General features: G+C 53.6%; 1 protein-coding gene across 1 annotated transcript in view; it reads right to left on the reverse strand.

The window, feature by feature from the left end:
- Positions 1-19,197, reverse strand: part of NUP210L (nucleoporin 210 like) — a 63,294-nt gene extending 44,097 nt beyond the window's left edge. The window contains exons 1-12 of the mRNA XM_038768484.1: positions 18,965-19,197; positions 15,959-16,095; positions 12,176-12,307; positions 9,337-9,430; positions 9,066-9,216; positions 8,857-8,989; positions 7,149-7,307; positions 6,858-6,926; positions 6,551-6,657; positions 4,263-4,403; positions 3,039-3,176; positions 2,794-2,949 (exon numbers count right to left, since the gene is read on the reverse strand). Coding sequence (XP_038624412.1) covers positions 2,794-2,949; positions 3,039-3,176; positions 4,263-4,403; positions 6,551-6,657; positions 6,858-6,926; positions 7,149-7,307; positions 8,857-8,989; positions 9,066-9,216; positions 9,337-9,430; positions 12,176-12,307; positions 15,959-16,095; positions 18,965-19,197 — 1,650 coding nt within the window. The remainder of the gene's footprint in view (positions 1-2,793; positions 2,950-3,038; positions 3,177-4,262; positions 4,404-6,550; positions 6,658-6,857; positions 6,927-7,148; positions 7,308-8,856; positions 8,990-9,065; positions 9,217-9,336; positions 9,431-12,175; positions 12,308-15,958; positions 16,096-18,964) is intronic.
- Positions 19,198-21,466: the final 2,269 nt, after the last annotated feature.

Below are 21,466 nucleotides of genomic sequence, written 5' to 3' on the forward strand. Positions count from 1 at the left end.
TCACTTCATTGGGCCTCAGTTCCCTCATCGGTCAAATGGGGATTAAGACTGCGAGCCCCCCGTGGGACAACCTCATCACCTTGTATCCTCCCCGGCGCTTAGAACAGTGCTTTGCACATGGTAAGCGCTTAATAAATGCCATTATTATTATTATTATTATTACAGAGTGATCAGGTTGTCCCACGGGGGGCTCACAATCTTAATCCCCATTTTACAGGTGAGGGAACTGAGACACAGAGAAGTGAAGTGACTTGCCCAAGGTCACACAGCCGACAGTTGACGGAGCCGGGGTTTGAACCCGTGACCTCTGACTCCAAAGCCCGTGGCTCTTTCCATTGAGCCATTGTACCCTCCCGAGCGCTCGGTACGGTGCTCTGCATGGAGAAGCAGCGTGCCTCAATCAATCAATCAATCAATCAATCAATCGTATTTATTGAGCGCTTACTGTGTGCAGAGCACTGGACTAAGCGCTTGGGAAGTCCAAGTTGGCAACATCGAGAGACAGTCCCTACCCAACAGTGGGCTCACAGTGGGGGAGACAGAGAACAAAACCAAACATACTAACAAAATACAATAAATAGAACAGATATGTACAAGTAAAATAAATAAATAAATAAATAGAACAATAAATATGTACAAACATATATACAATTATACAATAAGGCCCTACTGAGAGCTCACCTCCTCCAGGAGGTCTTCCCAGACTGAGCCCCTTCCTTCCTCGCCCCCTCGTCCCCCTCTCCATCCCCCTGGCTTACCTCCTTCCCTTCCCCACAGCACCTGTATATATGTATATATGTTTGTACATATTTATTACTCTATTTATTTATCTTACATGTACATATCTATTCTATTAATTTTATTTTGTTATTATGTTTGGTTTTGTTCTCTGTCTCCCCCTTTTCGACTGTGAGCCCACTGTTGGGTAGGGACTGTCTCTATATGTTGCCAACTTGTATTTCCCAAGCGCTTAGTCCAGTGCTCTGCACACAGTAAGCGCTCAATAAATACGATTGATGATGCTATACAAGTATATATGTATACTTGTGCCTCAGTGGAACGAGCTTCGGAGTAAGCGCTTAATAAATGTCATCATTTATTAATTTACCTAGACTGTGAGCCCGTTGTTGGATATGGACCGTCTCTATATGTTGCCAACTTGGGCTTCCCAAGCGCTTAGTCCAGTGCTCTGCACACAGTAAGCGCTCGATAAATACGATTAAATGAATGAATGAATCATTATTATTATTATTATTATTATTATAGAGTAGGCGTTCAGTGTGGCTCAGTGGGTAGAACCCGGGCCTGAGAGTCGGAAGGCTCTAAGAGAAGCAGCGTGGCTCAGTGGAAAGAGCCCGGGCTTGGGAGTCAGAGGTCGTGGGTTCTAATCTCGGCTCCAACACTGATCAGCTGTGTGACTTTGGGCGAGTCACTTGACTTCTCTCTGCCTCAGTTACCTCATCTGTAAAATGGGGATTAAGACTGGGAACCCCACTTGGGACAACCTGATTAACTTGCATCTCCCCCAGCGCTTAGAACAGTGCTTGGCACATAGTAAGCGCTTAACAAATGGTATTATTATTACTATCTCTGCTATGTGACCCTGGGCAAGTCACTTCACTTCTCTGGGCCTCAGTTCCCTCATCCGGAAAACGGGGGTGAGGAGTGTGAGCCCCATGTGGGACAAGGACCATATTCATTCATTCATTCAATCGTATTTATTGAGTGCTTACTGTGTGCAGAGCACTGTACTAAGCGCTTGGGAAGTACAAGTTGGCAACATCTAGAGATGGTCCCTACCCAACAGCAGGCTCACAGTCTAGAAGGGGGAGACAGACAACAAAACAAAACATATTAACAGAATAAAATAAATAGAATAAATATGTACAAATAAAATAGAGTAATAAATACATACAAACATATATACATATTCATTCATTCAGTCGTATTTATTGAGTGCTTACTGTGTGCAGAGCACTGGACTAAGACCATATCCAACCTGATTAGCTCGGGTAATTAATAATAATTAGACTTTTAGACTGTGAGCCCACTGTTGGGTAGGGACTGTCTCTATATGTTGCCAATTTGTACTTCCCAAGCGCTTAGTACAGTGCTCTGCACATAGTAAGCGCTCAATAAATACGATTGATGATGATGATGATAATTACAGTACTTGGCAGTACTTACAGTACAGGGCTTAGTGCAATGCCTGGCACATGGTAAGCGCTTAACAAGTAATAATAATAATAGTAATGGCATTTATTAAGCACCGTTCTAAGCACTGGGGAGGTTACAAGGTGATCGGCTTGTCCCTCGGGGGGCTCACGGTCAATCCCCATTTTACAGATGAGGTACCGGAGGCCCATGAAGCGACTTGCCCGGGGTGACACAGCTGACAGTTGGCGGGGCCAGGATTTGAACCCATGACCACGGACTCCAAAGCCCGTGCTCTTTCCACTGAGCCGCGCTGCTTCTCTATTGAACCGTAATTATTATTATTATTAACGAATACGGACACCCGACCGGCTAGCGGGCTCTCGGCCAAGGAGGTGGACGTGCCCTGGAGGGAGCGTCAGCCTGAGGGTGGGCCTGGAACCGGGGGGCACCTTCATCATCATCATCAATCGTATTTATTGAGCGCTTACTGTGTGCAGAGCACTGGACTAAGCGCTTGGGAAGGACAAATTGGCAACATATAGAGACGGTCCCTACGTATAGGCCAGGGTGTCGCCGGGGACGGACAGAGAGAGAGAGGGAGGGCGGAGGCGGTGGGGGGTCGGGAAGGGGACTGACCCCGATCTCCCCGTAGCGGAAGGGGTTCTGGATGTCCCGGGCCTGGACGCTGCTGTTCCCCTGGACCGGCCCGGCCACGACGATCCCTTTGACGGTCACCGTGGCCACCGTCTCGTTGGAGGACGTCCACGTGAAGTTCCCGCTGCCACCCTCTACCTGAGGGAAGCGCGGCCGCGTGGTGACCGTCGGCCCGCCGGCCGGCGCCCGCTCCCTTCCCGGGCCCAACCCCCGGCCGGCCCCGGTACCTGCACTCGGTACCGGTAGGCGACGGTGGCCGGGTGGTGAGGGAACGCCAGGAAGGCGGGCGACAGCTTGATGGGTAAGTAGATCTTCACCTCCTGCTCGTGGCTGATGGGGACGGCGAAGACCCTGGACGCACCCCCCTGGGGCGAGGTCCGGCCCGAGGTTAGGCGCGACGGTCCGGCCGGTCTTGCCGCCCGCCCTCGGCGGGGGGATGGCCTCAGGCGCGGCGGCTAGCCGGCCCGCCGACCCTGGACCGGACGCCCGGGGGAGGCCGGTCGGCTGCCGAGCTGAGCCCGCCACGAGCTTTGGTATCGCCGTGGGCTCGTCGTGGGCAGGGAATGTGTCTGCTTATTGTTGACTTGCACTCTCCCAAGTGCTCAGCACACAGGAAGCACTCAATACAGTTGAATGAATGAATGAACGAATGACGGAAAGAAGGGACAGGCCCAGGCCCACCCCCAGCTCTCCCTGCCCTTCCTAAAACACTGCCACCAGATCTCCCCACTTATCCCAGCCCCATCTCTCCCCCCGTGCCCCGGCCCACCCCTCCACCCCACCTCCCCTCTCCCCGGCTGCCTCCAGAGATCTCGGCCCGCCCAGGGCCGGCTCTTCCGGCTCTCGGGAGGCCCGGGGTCCCTGCGGCCCGCTCCGCCGACCTCGATTCCCCTAATTAGAGGCTTCTTGGTGGGGCCTGGGGCTAGACGCCAGGCAGCGCCCCGATCAGCGCCACTCTCGCTCGAGGCCACGGAGGAGGAAATGCCAGGTGCCGGGGCGGGTCGGGGGCCCTAATTAGGCCTCCGGCTTCTCCCCTCTCCGCGCCGCCGCACGTGGGACTTGGCCACCCTCGTCCGCCCTGGGCGGAAACTCCCGACAGCTGCCTGTAGACCCTCCCCGACTCTCTGCCGGACCCCGACCTCTGCCTCGGTCGGGCAGCCTTCCCCAACAAACCGCCCATTCCCCGGTCACACGGACCTGGCGGCTCTCGGCCCTCTCGTCTCCCACCCGCCCTCAGCCCCACGTTCCTGGTCTCTCCCTGCTTCCTGTTCCCACGGTCCCCAATTCTGTCTCCACACCCTCCCGCCCCCGGACCCTGTTTGAGGGTAAGCCCCGTGATGGTGGGGCAAGCCGGCTCGCTGTGTGCTGTCCTCTCTCCGGCATCCGGGGTGGCACCGGGTGCCCGCTGGACGCCGGTGGCCGAGGAAGCCCGCGGGGGAGACGGGGCTTACCGGGCTTTCGATGGCGGTAAGGGAGGCGGTGATGAGGGTGATGCCGTCCCGCAGGGCCCTGACCACGTGGAAGGAGCCGTTGGCGGTGGACATCAGCTCGTTGAAGAAGACCTCGGGGAAGCGGTGGGCCACGCGCAGGTTCTGACGAACAGGGCCGCGACAGGATTACTTGGGGGGGGGGCGGCCGGGAAGGTGCCCACGCTGCGGGGGTCCGGACCACCCAGACCCCCGGGCGGAACCCCCTGACGACCCGGTCAGTCTATCGTCCTAGCGAGCGCTTATTATGGGCAGAGCACTCTGCTAAGCACTCGGGAGAGGACGACAGACGCATTCGCTGGCCGCAACGAGCTTACAGTCTAGAGGTGGGAGGCGGACATTTATAGAAGTGATTCTGTCAGCGCTCTCCCCTAGACGCCCGTTCCCGGGTTTGGGGGTTCACTGAGGCTGCGCCTTGGGAGAACGGGGGGCGTCACGTGGTTTAGCCAAGGCCCCCGGTCCCTGTCTTCAAAGTGCTCGGAACATCTCGGAATAAGTAGAAGTAAAGCTAGATGCACATCATCGTCATCTTTGTACTTCCCAAGAGCTTAGTACGGTGCTCTGCACACAGTAAGCGCTCAATGAATACAATTGAATGAATGAATGAATGAATGAATCAGAATAAATAGAAGTAAAGCTAGATGCACATCATCGTCATCTTTGTACTTCCCAAGCGCTTAGTCCAGTGCTCTGCACACAGTAAGTGCTCAATGAATACAATTGAATGAATGCATCAGAATAAATAGAAGTAAAGCTAGATGCACATCATCATCATCTTTGTACTTCCCAAGTGCTTAGTACAGTGCTCTGCACACAATAAGCGCTCAATAAATACGATTGAATGAATGAATGAATGAATCAGAATAAATAGAAGTACAGCTAGATGCACATCATCGTCATCTTTGTCCTTCCCAAGCGCTTAGTCCAGTGCTCTGCCCACAGTAAGCGCTCAATAAACACAATTGAACGAATGAATGAATGAATCAGAATAAATAGAAGTAAAGCTAGATGCACATCATCGTCATCTTTGTACTTCCCAAGCGCTTAGTCCAGTGCTCTGCACACAGTAAGTGCTCAATAAATACGATTGAATGAATGAATGAATGAATCAGAATAAATAGAAGTAAAGCTAGATGCACATCATCGTCATCTTTGTACTTCCCAAGTGCTTAGTACAGTGCTCTGCACACAGTAAGCGCTCAATAAATACAATTGAATGAATGAATGAATGAATCAGAATAAATAGAAGTAAAGCTAGATGCACATCATCGTCATCTTTGTACTTCCCAAGCGCTTAGTCCAGTGCTCTGCACACAGTAAGCGCTCAATGAATACAATTGAATGAATGAATGAATGAATCAGAATAAACAGAAGTAAAGCTAGATGCACATCATCGTCTTCTTTGCACTTCCCAAGTGCTTAGTCTAGTGCTCTGCAAACAGTAAGCGCTCAATAAATACGATTGAATGAATGAATGAATGAATCAGAATGAATAGAAGTAAAGCCAGATGCACATCATCGTCATCTTTGTACTTCCCAAGTGCTTAGTACAGTGCTCTGCACACAGTAAGCGCTCAATAAATACGATTGAATGAATGAATGAATGAATCAGAATGAATAGAAGTAAAGCCAGATGCACATCATCGTCATCTTTGTACTTCCCCAGTGCTTAGTACAGTGCTCTGCACACAGTAAGCGCTCAACAAATACGATTGAATGAATGAATGAATGAATCAGAATAAATAGAAGTAAAGCTAGGTGCACATCATCGTCATCTTTGTACTTCCCAAGTGCTTAGTACAGTGCTCTGCACACAGTAAGCGCTCAATAAATACAATTGAATGAATGAATGAATCAGAATAAATAGAAGTACAGCTAGATGCACATCATCATCTTTGTACTTCCCAAGCGCTTAGTACAGTGCTCTGCACACAGTAAGCGCTCAATAAATACGACTGAATGAATGAATGAATGAATCCGAATAAATAGAAGTACAGCTAGATGCACATCATCATCTTTGTACTTCCCAAGCGCTTAGTACAGTGCTCTGCACACAGTAAGCGCTCAATAAATACGATTGAATGAATGAATGAATGACAGAGCCAGAGGGCCTACCCAGATACCGGTTTCCTGGGCCGGCCGGAGAGTGGACTGGCTCGGAAAGGACCGGGCCCCCTTGGGTTCGGCTCCGTGTCCCTCCGGACCTACGGGGGTGGACCCCCCCGTCCGATCCGGCCCCTCCGCTCACTCACATCGGACATGTAGACTTTCATGCTGCTTTTATCGTACACCTCCACCGTCACCACATACGTCTGACCCACTTCCAGACTCCAGCGGTCCCCGGGATGGACGGTGAACCCTGCGGGCCGGAAACCTGGCTGTTCTGGCCGATCCCCACGGCCCTCCCCATCCCCGGCTCCCATTCCCATCCCGATCTACCTCGAGATGCACACTCCACCCCCGTTCCGCCCCAGCTCTGGCAGTGCCCGATACCGCCTCCGGCCCCGGAGGCCGAGAGCGGCCCGGTGCCCTGTCCGGTGCCCTGCCCGGTCGGGGTACCTAGGAATCCGGCCTCCACCACGTGCAGGCTGCAGTTGGGCAGGCCGGATACGGCCCGCATGTGGACACCTCGGGGGTAGCTTAAGGAAAATGGTGGAACGGAGGGGTGGAGGGAGGGACGGGATGCCCACCCCGGTCTCCCTGAGGCCTCCCTCGCAGGTACGTGACTCCCTCTGACCCAGGAGACTGGCACCGGACCGACTGCCCACCCCCCGTGCCCACCTCCTCCCGGCCTTCTCGGGTTCCTGGAAGCGGGCAGGACTTTGTCCGCGGGAGCGGCCGGAAGGATACTCTTGTGGATGAAGACGAGGTTGGCCCGGCCCAGCTGGACGGCCGTCACGGTGGCACTCCGCTCGTCCAGCCGGGCCACCGGCCCGTCCCCCCCGCCGCTGGGCATCGCAATGTGGTTCTGCAGCACCAGCTCGTAGTGTTCCAGGGGAAATGCCACCTCTGCGGGGGGAAGAGACCGGCATGGCTCCCCCCTTCTAGACTGTGAGCCCACTGTTGGGTAATCCTGCCCCTGCCCCTTGTCTGCTGTGTGACCCTGGCCCAGTCACTTCACTTCTCTGGGCCTCAGTGACCCCATCTGTCAAATGGGGATTGAGATTGTGAGCCCCGGGTGGGACACCTCCTTCCCTTCTCCACAGCACCTGTATATATGTTTGTACGTATTTATCACTCTATTTATTTACTTGTACATATCTGCTCTATTTATTTTATTTTGTTAATGTTTTGTTTTGTTCTCCGTCTCGCCCTTCTAGACTGTGAGCCCACTGTTGGGTAGGGACCGTCTCTATATGTTGCCAACTTGGACTTCCCAAGCGCTTAGTACAGTGCTGTGCACACAGTAAGCGCTCAATAAATACGATTGATTGATTGATTGATTGATTGACAGGGACTGTGTCTAACCTGATTTGCTCATATTCCCGTTGTTGAGTAGGGACCGTCTCTATATGTTGCCAACTTGGACTTCCCAAGCGCTTAGTCCAGTGCTGTGCACACAGTGAGCGCTCAATAAATACGATTGATTGATTGATTGACGGGAACTGTGTCTAATCTGATTTGCTCATATTCCCGTTGCTGAGTAGGGACCGTCTCTATATGTTGCCAACTTGTACTTCCCAAGCGCTTAGTCCAGTGCTCTGCACACAGTAAGCGCTCAATAAATACGACTGATTGATTGATTGACAGGGACTGTGTCTAACCTGATTTACTCATATTCCCATTGTTGAATAGGGACCGTCTCTATATGTTGCCGACGGACTTCCCAAGCGCTTAGTACAGTGCTCTGCACACAGTAAGCGCTCAATAAATACGACTGAATGAATGAATGAATGGCGGGGGCTGAGATTGAGCCGCGGGTCGGGCACTACCTTGGGCCCGGGGGCTTCCAAACCCGCCAGGCCTTCCGGATCTCCCCTGCCCGGACCTGGTTTGGTGGAGCCCGGTGGGACTAATAATAATAATAATGATGATGATGGTATTTATTAAGCGCTTACTACGTGCAAAGCACTGTTCTAAGCGCTGGGGAGGTTACAAGGTGACCAGGTTGTCCCACGGAGGGCTCACAGTCTTCATCCCCGTTTTATAGATGAGGGAACTGAGGGCCAGAGAAGTGAAGTGACTCGCCCAAAGTCACCCAGCTGACAACTGGCGGAGCTGGGATTTGAACCCGTGACCTCTGACCCCAAAGCCCGGGCTCTTTCCACTGGGCCACGCTGGGAAGGGCGGCTGTCGACCCCCAGCCCGGGCACCCTCGGGTACCCGGGTACCCGAGCTCCACGGTCAAAACGGGCTCTCGGTCACGGCTGCTGACTGAGCTCCCGCCACGCGCAGAGCACCGCGCGGTTGACTACGGCGTGCGGGGTTTTGCGGCGGACGCTTGCTGCGGGCAGGGTGGAGGACGCCCTCGGGGAGCGGGGCCGGGGCCGGCCAGGCCCGAGGGAGCGGAGGGCAGGTGAAGAGGGGTGGGGGAGCGCTGGGGGTGGGCCCCGCCTACCCGTCATCTTGCCCTGGACGACTCTGGCCACGCGGTAGTGGATGGAGGCGCCCACCAAGAGGAAGACGTCGTGGGCCGGGATGAGGAAGACGTTCTCCAGCACCAGCAGGCGGATCGACGCCGCGGCCAGGTTCTGGTGGGGACCACGGGCCCGCTCAGCCGGGGCTCGGCCCCGGGCCGGGGGCGGGAGGCCGGCCGCGTGGACGTACCTTGTAGAAGGGTTCGTGGACGCGGACCTTGAGCACGGCGGCCCCGGTGCTGATTCCGGACACCAGGATCCTGTCGCCCTGCTTCTCGGCCGTCTCCATCTGGGCGATGTAGTCCGGGGGCGAGTACTCCGCCTCCGAGTACCTCAGGACCCTGCGGCCATAGGGGAGGTCACCATGGCGCATGGGAGGGGGCCCCAATGGGGGTCTCACTCCCCCCCCCAACGACTCCCCAGGGATGCTCTCCTCCCGGGATCCTGGGGTCCCCGGGTACCGGATCCTACTGGACAGTTCCACGCTTTCCGACTCGTCGTCCCGTGCCAGGCTCCAGTCGAATGCCATCCCTGCCAGGCTGCTGAACGTGTTTCCTGGGGAAGGAGGCCGGGCGCGCTGAGCCTGCGGCCCCTGGCCTCGGCCCGGCCTGACCCCTGGGGACCCCAGTTCGCGCCGCCTGCCCGGGGACCGTCTTTATGTGTTGCCAACTTGTACTTCCCAAGCGCTTGGTACAGTGCTCTGCACACAGTAAGCGCTCAAGAAATACGATTGATTGATTGATTGATTGATTGGCAAGGCCCCCTTGCCGCCATGAGAAGCCACGTGGCCTAGCGGATGGAGCCTGGGCTTGGGAGTCGGAAGGACCTGAGTTCTAATCCCGCCTCTGCCACCTGTCTCCTGTGTGACCCTGGGGAAGTCATTTCCCTTCTGTGTGCCTCAGTTCCCTCAACTGTAAAATGGGGATTAAGACTGTGAGCTCCACGTCGGACGGGGACTGCGACCAACCTGATAACCCCGTATCAGCCCTTGTGTTTAGAACAGTGCTTGGCATCATCATCATCATCATCAATCGAATTTATTGAGCGCTTACTGTGTGCAGAGCACTGTACTAAGCGCTTGGGAAGTACAAGTTGGCAACATATAGAGACAGTCCCTACCCAACAGTGGGCTCACAGTCTAAGCACATAATAAGCACTTAACAAATGCCATCTCCGCCACATGTCTGCTTTGTGATCTTGGGCAAGTCACTTAACTTCTCTGGGCCTCAGTTACCTCATCTGTAAAATGGGGATTAAGACTGTTAGCCCCACGTGGGACAACCTGATCACCCTGTATCCTCCCCAGCGCTTAGAACGGTGCTTTGCACATAGTAAGCGCTTAATAAATGCCAATTATTAAATTTTTTTTCTTTTAGACTGAGCCTAAATATAAATAAATACAATAAATAATACAAATAACCTATGTAAATATGTTTGTACATATTTATTACTCTTTTTATTTATTTATTTTACTTGTCCCTATCTATTCTGTTGATTTTATTTTGTTAGTATGTTTGGTTTTGTTCTCTGTCTCCCCCTTTTAGACTGTGAGCCCACTGTTGGGTAGGGACCGTCTCTAGATGTTGCAAACTTGGACTTCCCAAGCGCTTAGTCCAGTGCTCTGCACACAGTAAGCGCTCAATAAATACGATTGATCATCATGATGATGATGATGAGATCTTCCGTGGCCCATCCACCTGAGGCCCCACCGGGGCACTGGCCTTTAGCCGTTCATTCACTGCATTCAATGGTATTTATTCAGCACTTACTGTGTGCAGCACCGGTATATATGTATATATGTTTGTACATATTTATTACTCTTTTTATTTATTTATTTTACTTGTCCCTACCTATTCTATTTATTTTATTTTGTTAGTATGCTTGGTTTTGTTCTCTGTCTCCCCCTTTTAGACTGTGAGCCCACTGTTGGGTAGGGCCCGTCTCTAGATGTTGCCAACTTGGACTTCCCAAGCGCTTAGCACAGTGCTCTGCACACAGCAAGCGCTCAGTAAATACGATTGATGATGATGATGATGATGAGATCTTCCGTGGCCCACCCACCTGAGGCCCCACCGGGGCACTGGCCTTCATCCGTTCATTCACTGCATTCAATCGTATTTATTCAGCACTTACTGTGTGCAGCACCTGTATATATGTATATATGTTTGTACATATTTATTACTCTTTTTATTTATTTATTTTACTTGTCCCTATCTATTCTATTGATTTTATTTTGTTAGTCTGTTTGGTTTTGTTCTCTGTCTCCCCCTTTTAGACTGTGAGCCTGCTGTTGGGTAGGGACCGTCTCTAGATGTTGCCAACTTGGACTTCCCAAGCGCTTAGTACAGTGCTCTGCACACAGCAAGCGCTCAATAAATACGATTGACGATGATGATGATGATGATGAGATCTTCCGTGGCCCATCCACCTGAGGCCCCACCGGGGCACTGGCCTTTATCTGTTCATTCACTGCAATCAATCGTATTTATTCAGCACTTACTGTGTGCAGCACCGGTATATATGTATATATGTTTGTACATATTTATTACTCTTTTTATTTATTTATTTTACTTGTCCCTATCTATTCTATTTATTTTCTTTTGTTAGTATGTTTGGTTTTGTTCTCTGTCTCCCCCTTTTAGACTGTGAGCCCACTGTTGGGTAGGGGCTGTCTCTATATGATGCCAACTTGGACTTCCCAAGCGCTTAGTCCAGTGCTCTGCACACAGCAAGCGCTCAATAAATACGATTGATGATGATGATGATGATGATGATGATGATGATGATGAGATCTTCCGTGGCCCATCCACCTGGGGCCCCACCGGGGCACTGGCCTTTATCCGTTCATTCACTGCATTCAATCGTATTTATTCAGCACCTACTGTGTGCAGCACCGGTATATATGTATATATGTTTGTACATATTTATTACTCTATTTATTCATTTATTTTACTTATACATATCTATTCTATTGATTTTATTTTGTTAGTATGTTTGGTTTTGTTCTCTGTCTCCCCCTTTTAGACTGTGAGCCCACTGTTGGGTACTGTTGGGTAGGGACTGTCTCTAGATGTTGCCAACTTGGACTTCCCAAGCGCTTAGTCCAGTGCTCTGCACACAGCAAGCGCTCAATAAATACGATTGATGATGATGATGATGATGATGAGATCTTCCGTGGCCCATCCACCTGAGGCCCCACCGGCCTTTAGCCGTTCATTCACTGCATTCAATCGTATTTACTCAGCACCTACTGTGTGCAGAGCACTGTACTAAGCGGTCGGGAGGGGACAGCAAACGGACCTTCGGCATCCAGCGCTCGCACGGCCAGCTCCAGCGGCGCGTCGTCCACGTAGAGCTCCCGGGTGCGGGACACGATCTCGATGCCGGCGATCACGTCCACCTTGACGTCGCAGCGCAGCTCGTGGTCCGTCACTGGGAGGGGGGCCGGACCCCCGGTGAGCGGCCCGGGCCCCGGGAGAGGGGGGTCCCCGGACGGCGAGGGTCCCGGCCGGGGACGGAGGGGGCCGGGCGGTGTGGTCGACGGGGCCCACCGCGGCCGGGCCCGCCGGATCAGGGCGGCTCCCCGGATCCGGGGAGGATCGAGTGTGGAAATCATCATCATCATCAATCGTATCTATTGAGCGCTCACTATGTGCAGAGCACTGGACTAAGCGCTTGATGTCGAGTGATGTCCCTAAGAACGGCACTGACCCACGAGCCCCCTCCCTTCCTTCCTCCCTTCTTCCCCCCTCTCCTTCCTCTCTGTTGTCAAGGCCACCTTGGAAGCTTCTAGTCGCAACGTGGTCTAGTGGAAAGGAAGAGGTTGTGGGTTCGAATCCCAATTCTGCCACTTGTCTGCTGTGTGACCTTGGACAAATCACTTCTTTGGGCCTCGGTGACCTCATCGGTAAAACGGGGATGTGGGGTGTTGGGCCCTATGTGGGGCAGGGACTGTGTCTGACCTGATTATAATAATAATAATAATAATAATAATAATGATGGCATTAAGCGCTTAGACTGTGAGCCCACTGTTGGGTAGGGACTGTCTCTATATGTTGCCAATTTGTACTTCCCAAGCGCTTAGTACAGTGCTCTGCACATAGTAAGCGCTCAATAAATATGATTGATGTTGATGCTTAGTACAGTGCTCTGCACGCAGTAAGCGCTCAATGAATACGACTGATTAAGTACTTACTATGTGCAAAGCACTGTTTGAAGTGCTGGGGGGTTTCAAAGTAATAATAATAATAATAATAATGGCATTTGTTAAGCGCTTACTATGTGCCAAGCACTGTTCTAAGCACTGGGGGGGATACAAAGTGATCAGGTTGTCCCACGGGGGCTCACAGTCTTAATCCCCATTTTACAGATGAGGGGAACTGAGGCCCAGAGAAGTGAAGTGACTTGCCCAAAGTCACCCAGCTGACAAGTGGCGGAGCCTGGATTTGAACCCATGACCTCTGCCTCCGAAGCCCGGGCTCTTTCCACTGAGCCACGCTGCTCCTTTTTTTTTTTGACCCCATTTGACAAATGAGGTAACTGAGGCTCAGAGAAGTTAAGTGACTTGCCCGAGGTCACGCAACAGACGTGGCGGAGCCGGGATTAGAACCCATGACCTCTGACTCCCAAGCCGTGCTCTTTCCACTGAGCCACACTGCTTCTCTTGCATCGACCCCAGCACATGGTACAGTGCCTGACACAAACGAAGCAACCAGACTGAGCCCCTTCCTTCCTCTCCCCCTCGTCCCCCTCTCCATCCCCCCCATCTTACCTCCTTCCCTTCCTCACTGCACCTGTATAGATGTATATATGTCTGTACATATTTATTACTCTATTTCTTTATTTATTTTACTTGTACATATCTATTCTATTTATTTTATTTTGTTAGTATGTTTGGTTTTGTTCTCTGTCTCCCCCTTTTAGACTGTGAGCCCACTGTGGGGTAGGGACCGTCTCTAGATGTTGCCAACTTGGACTTCCCAAGCGCTTAGTCCAGTGCTCTGCACACAGTAAGCGCTCAATAAATACGGTTGATGATGATGCTTAACAAATGCCACAATTATTATTATTATCATTATAATTACTGGACCTCCTCTCCCCCAAAGGTATCGGGACTTTTTCTGGACATTTGGAAGAAATGGCCACACCACACCCTTGCCTCTCTTTCTGGGGGCACTTGGGGTTTTGCTAATGGTGACAACTTTCATTGATTGATTTGCTCTATATATGTATATATGTTTGTACGTATTTATTACTCTATTTATTTATTTATTTTACTTGTCCATATCTATTCTATTTTTATTTTGTTAGTATGTTTGGTTTTGTCTCCCCCTTTTAGACTGTGAGCCCACTGTTGGGTAGGGACCGTCTCTATATGTTACCAATTTGGACTTCCCAAGCGCTTAGTCCAGTGCTCTGCACACAGTAAGCGCTCAATAAATACGATTGATGATGATGTCTGTACGTATTTATTACTCTATTTATTTATTTATTTTACTTGTCCATATCTATTCTATTTTTTATTTTGTTAGTATGTTTGGTTTTGTCTCCCCCTTTTAGGCTGTGAGCCCACTGTTGGGTAGGGACTGTCTCTATATGTTGCCAATTTGTACTTCCCAAGCGCGTAGTCCAGTGCTCTGCACACAGTAAGCGCTCAATAAATACAATTGATGATGATGTTTGTACGTATTTATTACTCTATTTATTTATTTTACTTGTACCTATCTATTCTATTTTTTATTTTGTTAGTATGTTTGGTTTTGTCTCCCCCTTTTAGACTGTGAGCCCACTGTTGGGTAGGGACTGTCTCTATATGTTGCCAACTTGGACTTCCCAAGCGCTTAGTCCAGTGCTCTGCACACAGTAAGCGCTCAATAAATACGATTGATTGATTGATTGACGGGAACTGTGTCTAATCTGATTTGCTCATATTCCCGTTGTTGAGTAGGGACCGTCTCTATATGTTGCCGACTTGGACTTCCCAAGCGCTTAGTACAGTGCTCTGCACACAGTAAGCGCTCAATAAATACGATTGATTGATTGATTGACAGGGACTGTGTCTAACCTGATTTGCTCATATTCCCGTTGTTGAGTAGGGACCGTCTCTATATGCTGCCGACTTGTACTTCCCAAGCGCTTAGTGCAGTGCTCTGCACACAGTAAGCGCTCAATAAATACGACTGAATGAATGAGTATCCAAGCCAGCGCTTAATACAGTGCCTGGCACAGAGTAAGCACTTAAATACCAGAATTATTATTATTATTGTGATGGCCCAGGTCCCACAGCAGTGGAAAGAGCCTGGGCTTTGGAGTCAGAGGTCATGGGTTCAAATCCCGACTCCGCCCATTGTCGGCTGTGTGACTCTGGGCAGGTCACTTGACTTCTCTGTGCCTCAGTTCCCTCATCTGTAAAATGGAGATTAAGACTGTGAGCCCCCCCCGGTGTGGGACAACTTGATCACCTTGTAACCTCCCCAGCGATCGACCGATCAATCGTATTTATTGAGCGCTTCCTGTGTGCAGAGCACTGTACTAAGCGCTTGGGAAGGACAAGCTGGCAACACATAGAGACGGTCCCTACCCAACAGTGGGCTCACACTCTAAAAGGGGGAGACGGAGAACAAAACCAAACATACTAACAAAATTAAATAAATAGTACAGTGCTCTGCACGCAGTAAGCGCTCAATAAACACGACTGATGATGATGATGATGATATGTACAAACATATCATCATCATCATCATCATCAATCGCATTTATTGAGCGCTTACTATGTGCAGAGCACTGTACTAAGCGCTTGGGAAGTACAAATTGGCAACATATAGAGACAGTCCCTACCCAACAGTGGGCTCACAGTCTAGAAGTCTATATATAGAGGTGCTGTGGGGAAGGGAAGATGAGGGGGATGGGGAGGGGGACGAGTCTGGGAAGGCCTCCTGGAGGAGGTGAGCACCTCGTAACCTCCCCAGCGCTTAGAACAGTGCTCGGCTCATAGTAAGCGCTTAAGAAATACCATCGTCCTTATTATTCTTCCCATTCCAGACCCGGCCCGGACGCCTTTCCCCTCCCGGCCTCCGGCCCTACCGACGTCGCGGGCGAGGATGCTGCTGCTGAGGCGCGTGGGCCGGGTGGACTCGGCGAAGAGCGTGGCCCGCGGGGAGCAGGCGGTCCCGTTGGGGTACAGGGGCTGGACGGTGACCACGTCGTGGTGGGTGGAACGCCTGGAGGGACGCATGGCCCGGGGGTGAGGGGCGGACGGGGCCGAGCGGCCGGCGGCGGAGATGGGGGCGGGTAGAGGAGGGAAAAGACGGGGTTCGGCGGTGAGAGGGGCCCAGAGGTGGGAAGGCCCCACTACTGTCCCCTTCCGAGCTCTCAGTACGCAATAAGTGCTCAATAAATACAGCTGAATGAACGTAGGTGACTCCTCCCGCCGAGGCCGGGGTGGGCGGCAGGCCAGCGCAGGATGGAGGCTCCCACCAAAACACACGGAAACCTCAGGGCCCAGAGGAAATCCACGCCCTGGCGAGGGGCGGCCTCCGTGTCCACTCCCACCCCTGGAAAACCCCTTTTCCCTCACTGGGGGAGGCCGGGATGGGCTAGAGGCAGCGTGGCTTAGTGGAAAGAGCCCGGGTTTGGAAGCCAGGGGTCGTGGGTTCTAATCCCGGCTCCGCCACCTGTCGGCGGGGCGACTTTGGGCGAGTCGCTTCGCTTCTCTGGGCCTCAGTTACCTCATCTGTAAAAGGGGGATTGAGACTGTGAGCCCCACGGGGGACAAACCCGATTACCTTGTATCTCCCCCAGGGCTTAGAACAGTGCTTGGCACATAGGAAGCGCTTAACAAATACAATCATCATCATCATCATGGGTTCTAATCCCGGCTCCACCACTAGTCAGCTGGGTGACTTTGGGCAAGTCACTTCACTTCTCCGGGCCTCAGTGACCTCCTCTGTAAAAGGGGGATTAAGACTGTGAGCCCCACGGGGGACAAACCCGATTACCTTGTATCTCCCCCAGGGCTTCGAACAGTGCTTGGCACATAGGAAGCGCTTAAATAATACCATCATCATCATGGGTTCTAATCCCAACTCCGCCACTAGTCAGCTGGGTGACTTTGGGCAAGTCGCTTCGCTTCTCTGGGCCTCAGTTACCTCATCTGTAAAAGGGGGGATTAAGACTGTGAGCCCCAAGGGGGACAACCTGATTACCTCATATCTCCCCCAGTGCTTCGAACAGTGCTTGGCACATAGGGAGCGCTTAAATAATACCATCATCATCATGGGCTCTAATCCCAACTCCGCCACTAGTCAGCTGGGTGACTTTGGGCAAGTCGCTTCGCTTCTCTGGGCCTCAGTTACCTCATCTGTAAAAGGGGGATTAAGACTGTGAGCCCCAAGGGGGACAACCTGATTACCTCATATCTCCCCCAGTGCTTCGAACAGTGCTTGGCACATAGGAAGCGCTTAAATAATACCATCATCATCATGGGCTCTAATCCCAACTCCGCCACTAGTCAGCTGGGTGACTTTGGGCAAGTCGCTTCGCTTCTCTGTGCCTCAGTTACCTCATCTGTAAAAGGGGGATTAAGACTGTGAGCCCCACAGGGGACGACCTGCTAACCTCGTATCTCCCCCAGTGCTTCGAACAGTGCTTGGCACATAGGAAGCGCTTAACTAATACCATCCTCATCATCATGGGTTCTAGTCCCAACTCCACCACTAGTCAGCTGGGTGACTTTGGGCAAGTCACTTCACTTCTCTGGGCCTCAGTTACCTCATCTGTAAAAGGGGGATTAAGACTGTGAGCCCCACGGGGGACAAACCCGATTACCTTGTATCTCCCCCAGGGCTTAGAACAGTGCTTGGCACATAGGAAGCGCTTAACAAATACAATCATCATCATCGTGGGTTCTAATCCCAACTCCGCCACTAGTCAGCTGGGTGACTTTGGGCAAGTCACTTCACTTCTCTATGCCTCAGTTACCTCATCTGTAAAAGGGGGATGAAGACTGTGAGCCCCACGGGGGACGACCTGATTACCTCGTATCTCCCCCAGTGCTTCGAACAGTGCTTGGCACATAGGAAGCGCTTAACTAATACCATTCTCATCATCATGGGTTCTAGTCCCAACTCCGCCACTAGTCAACTGGGTGACTTTGGGCAAGTCACTTCGCTTCTCTGGGCCTCAGTTACCTCATCTGTAAAAGGGGGAGTAAGACTGTGAGCCCCACGGGGGACAACCCGATTACATGGCATTTATTAAGTGCTTCCTATGTGCAAAGCACTGTTCTAAGCACTGGGGAGGTTACAAGGTGATCAGGTTGTCCCTTGGGGGGGCTCACAGACTTAATCCCCATTTTACAGATGAGGTCACTGAAGGCCAGAGAAGTGAAGTGACTTGCCCAAAGCTCCCCAGCTGACAGTTGGCGGAGCCGGGATTTGAACCCGTGACCTCTGACTCCAAAGCCCGGGCTCTTTCCACTGAGCCACGCTGCTTCTCAGGCTGTGGGCTCCACGTGGGGCAACCTGATGACCCGGGATCTACTCCAGCGCTTGGCATATAGTAAGCGCTTGACGAATACCATCATCACCATTATTATTATTATTATTATTATTATTATTATTATAGGCTAAGAGGGGATGTCACGGAGAGGGTAGGCGGAAGGGGCGAGACTCCAGACCCTCATGGGGCGAATGGGGGGCGGAAGGGGCATTTTGGGGGTCGTTGAAGGGGCAGAGACTATGAGGCCCATTGGAAATGGGGCCAGGCCGTTGGGAGGCCAAGGGGGTCGGGGCGAAATAATAATAATAATAATAATGTTGGTATTTGTTAAGCGCTTACTATGTGCAAAGCACTGTTCTAAGCGCTGGGGTAGGTACAAGGTAATCAGGTTGTCCCACAAGGGGCTCCCAGTCTTCATCCCCATTTTCCAGATGAGGGAACTGAGGCCCAGAGAAGTGACTTGCCCAACGTCACCCAGCTGATGAGTGGCGGAACCGGGATTTGAACCCGCGACCTCTGACTCCAAAGCCCGGGCTCTTTCCACTGAGCCACGCTGCTGGTGGCTGGGGTCGACGGCGACCCCGGACCCACCAGATATAACATCCCCTTTCGGCCTCCAGGACGAAGGGCACCCTGCCCGGCTCCTGGCTGAAGGGCAGCAGGACATGGGGCACGTTCAGCTTGTGCCCGGCGGCCCCCAGCACCAGCAGGGCCAGCAACAGAATGGGCGGCGGCCGAGGAAACCGCAGCCATCGCTGGGGCGCACTGGGGCCGCCCAAAGGGGACCGAGTTGGCCCTGGGCCTGGATGTGCCTCAGCCGCCATCATGGCGCCCGTCGTTGCCCGTCAGTTCGCACCTTTCGTTTCCATGGGCAACCGACAGGGCGGGCAGCCAATCAGAGGGAGGAATGCCGTCCGAAGCGGGGGGGCCGCGCGCGCGCAGCCCGGGCTGACAGCCAATCAGAGGGAGGGATGCCGTCCTAAAGAGGGTCCGTGCGCACAGCCAATCAGAGGGAGGGATGCCGTCCTGAAGGGGGTCCGCGCGCGCAGCCTGGGCGGACAGCCAATCAGAGAGAGGGATGCCGTCCGAAGCGGGGTTCGCGCGCGCAGACCGGACGGACAGCTAATCAGAGGGAGGGATGCCGTCCTGAAGGGGGTCCGCGCGCGCAGCCCGGACGGACAGCCAATCAGAGGGAGGGATGCCGTCCTGAAGGGGGTCCGCGCGCGCAGCCCGGGCAGACAGCCAATTAGAAGGAGGGATGCCGTCCTGAAGGGGGTCGGCGCGCGCAGCCCGGGCGGACAGCCAATCAGAGGGAGGGATGCCGTCCTGAAGGGGGTCCGCGTGCGCAGCCCGGGCGGACAGCCAATCAGAGAGAGGGATGCCGTCCGAAGCGGGGTCCACGCGCACAGCCCGGGGGCACAGCCAATCAGAGGGAGGGATGCCGTCCTAACTGGGGTCCGCGAGCGCAGCCCGGGCGGACAGCCAGAGGGAGGGATGCCATCCTAAAGGGGGTCCGTGCGCACAGCCAATCAGAGGGAGGGATGCCGTCTTGAAGGGGGTCCGCGAGCGCAGCCCGGGCAGACAGCCAATTAGAAGGAGGGATGCCGTCCTGAAGGGGGTCGGCGCGTGCAGCCCGGGCGGACAGCCAATCAGAGGGAGGGATGCCGTCCTAAAGGGGGTCCGTGCGCACAGCCAATCAGAGGGAGGGATGCCGTCCTGAAGGGGGTCCGCGCGCGCAGCCCGGGCAGACAGCCAATTAGAGGGAGGGATGCCGTCCTAAGCGGGGTCCGCGAGCGCAGCCCGGGTGGACAGCCAATCAGAGGGAGGGATGCCGTCCTGAAGGGGGGTCCGTGCGCACAACCCAGGCGGACAGCCAATCAGAAGGAGGGATGCCGTCCGAAACGGGGTCTGCGCGCGCAGCCCTGGCGGACAGCCAATCAGAAGGAGGGATGCCGTCTGAGGGGGAGGGGGGGCCTAGCTCCTTTGTGTGCGGCCAAGGCGGGCAGCCAATCAGAGGGAGGGATGCCATCCGAGGGGGCCGAGGTCCCGCGTGCGCAGCCCTGGAGTACAGCCAATCAGAGGGAGGGATGCCGTCAGAGGAGGGCCCGATGTGCCGCGTGCGCGGCCAGGGCGGACAACCAATCAGAGGAAGGGATGCCGTCCGAAGCGGGGTCCGCGCGCGCAGTCCGGGAGGACAGCCTATCAGAGGGAAGGATGCCGTCCTAAAGGGGGTCCGCAAGCGCAGCCCAGGAGGACAGCCAATCAGAAGGAGGGATGCCGCCCTAAAGGGGGTCCGCGCGCGCAGCCCGGGAGGAGAGCCAATCAGAGGGAGGGATGCCGCCCGAAGCGGGGTCCGCGCGCGCAGTCCGGGAGGACAGCCAATCAGAGGGAGGGATGCCGTCCTAAAGGGGGTCCGCGCGCGCAGCCCGGGAGGACAGCCAATCAGAGGGAGGGATGCCGCCCTAAAAGGGGTCCGCGCGCGCAGCCCGGGAGGACAGCCAATCAGAGGGAGGGATGCCGTCTGAGGGGGGGGGGCCCAATGTGCCGCGTGCGTGGCCAGGGCGGACAGCCAATCAGAGGGAGGGATGCCGTCTGAGAGGCCGAAGCCCCGCGCGCTGATTGGGCAGACGGCGGGGGGGCGGGGCGAGCCAGGAAGGGGAGTAGGGAGAGGGTGGTTCGCGCCATTTTTTCCCGTTGTGAGGAAAAGCTCCCCTTGGGCGGGGCCGTCGCTTACACAGCCGCAGACCCCCCCCCATCCCCCGCCCACCGGGGTTTAGTACAGCTTCCGGTCGGAGGCGGCTCCCCCAGCCACCATCCTCTGTCCTGTCAGCTCCTTGTGGACAGGGAATATGTCCGCTTATTGTTCTACTGTCCTGTCCTAAGTGCTTCGTACAGTGTTCTGCCCCCAGTAAGCGCTCAATAAATACGAATCATCATCATCATCATCAATCGTATTTATTGAGCGCTTACTGTGTGCAGAGCACTGTACTAAGCGCTTGGGAAGTACAAATTGGCAACACAGAGAGACAGTCCCTACCCAACAGTGGGCTCACAGTCTAAAAGAATGAATGATAATAATGATGTTGGTATTTG

Source organism: Tachyglossus aculeatus, chromosome Y4 (assembly GCF_015852505.1).
Source record: "Tachyglossus aculeatus isolate mTacAcu1 chromosome Y4, mTacAcu1.pri, whole genome shotgun sequence".
Lineage (NCBI taxonomy): Eukaryota > Metazoa > Chordata > Mammalia > Monotremata > Tachyglossidae > Tachyglossus > Tachyglossus aculeatus.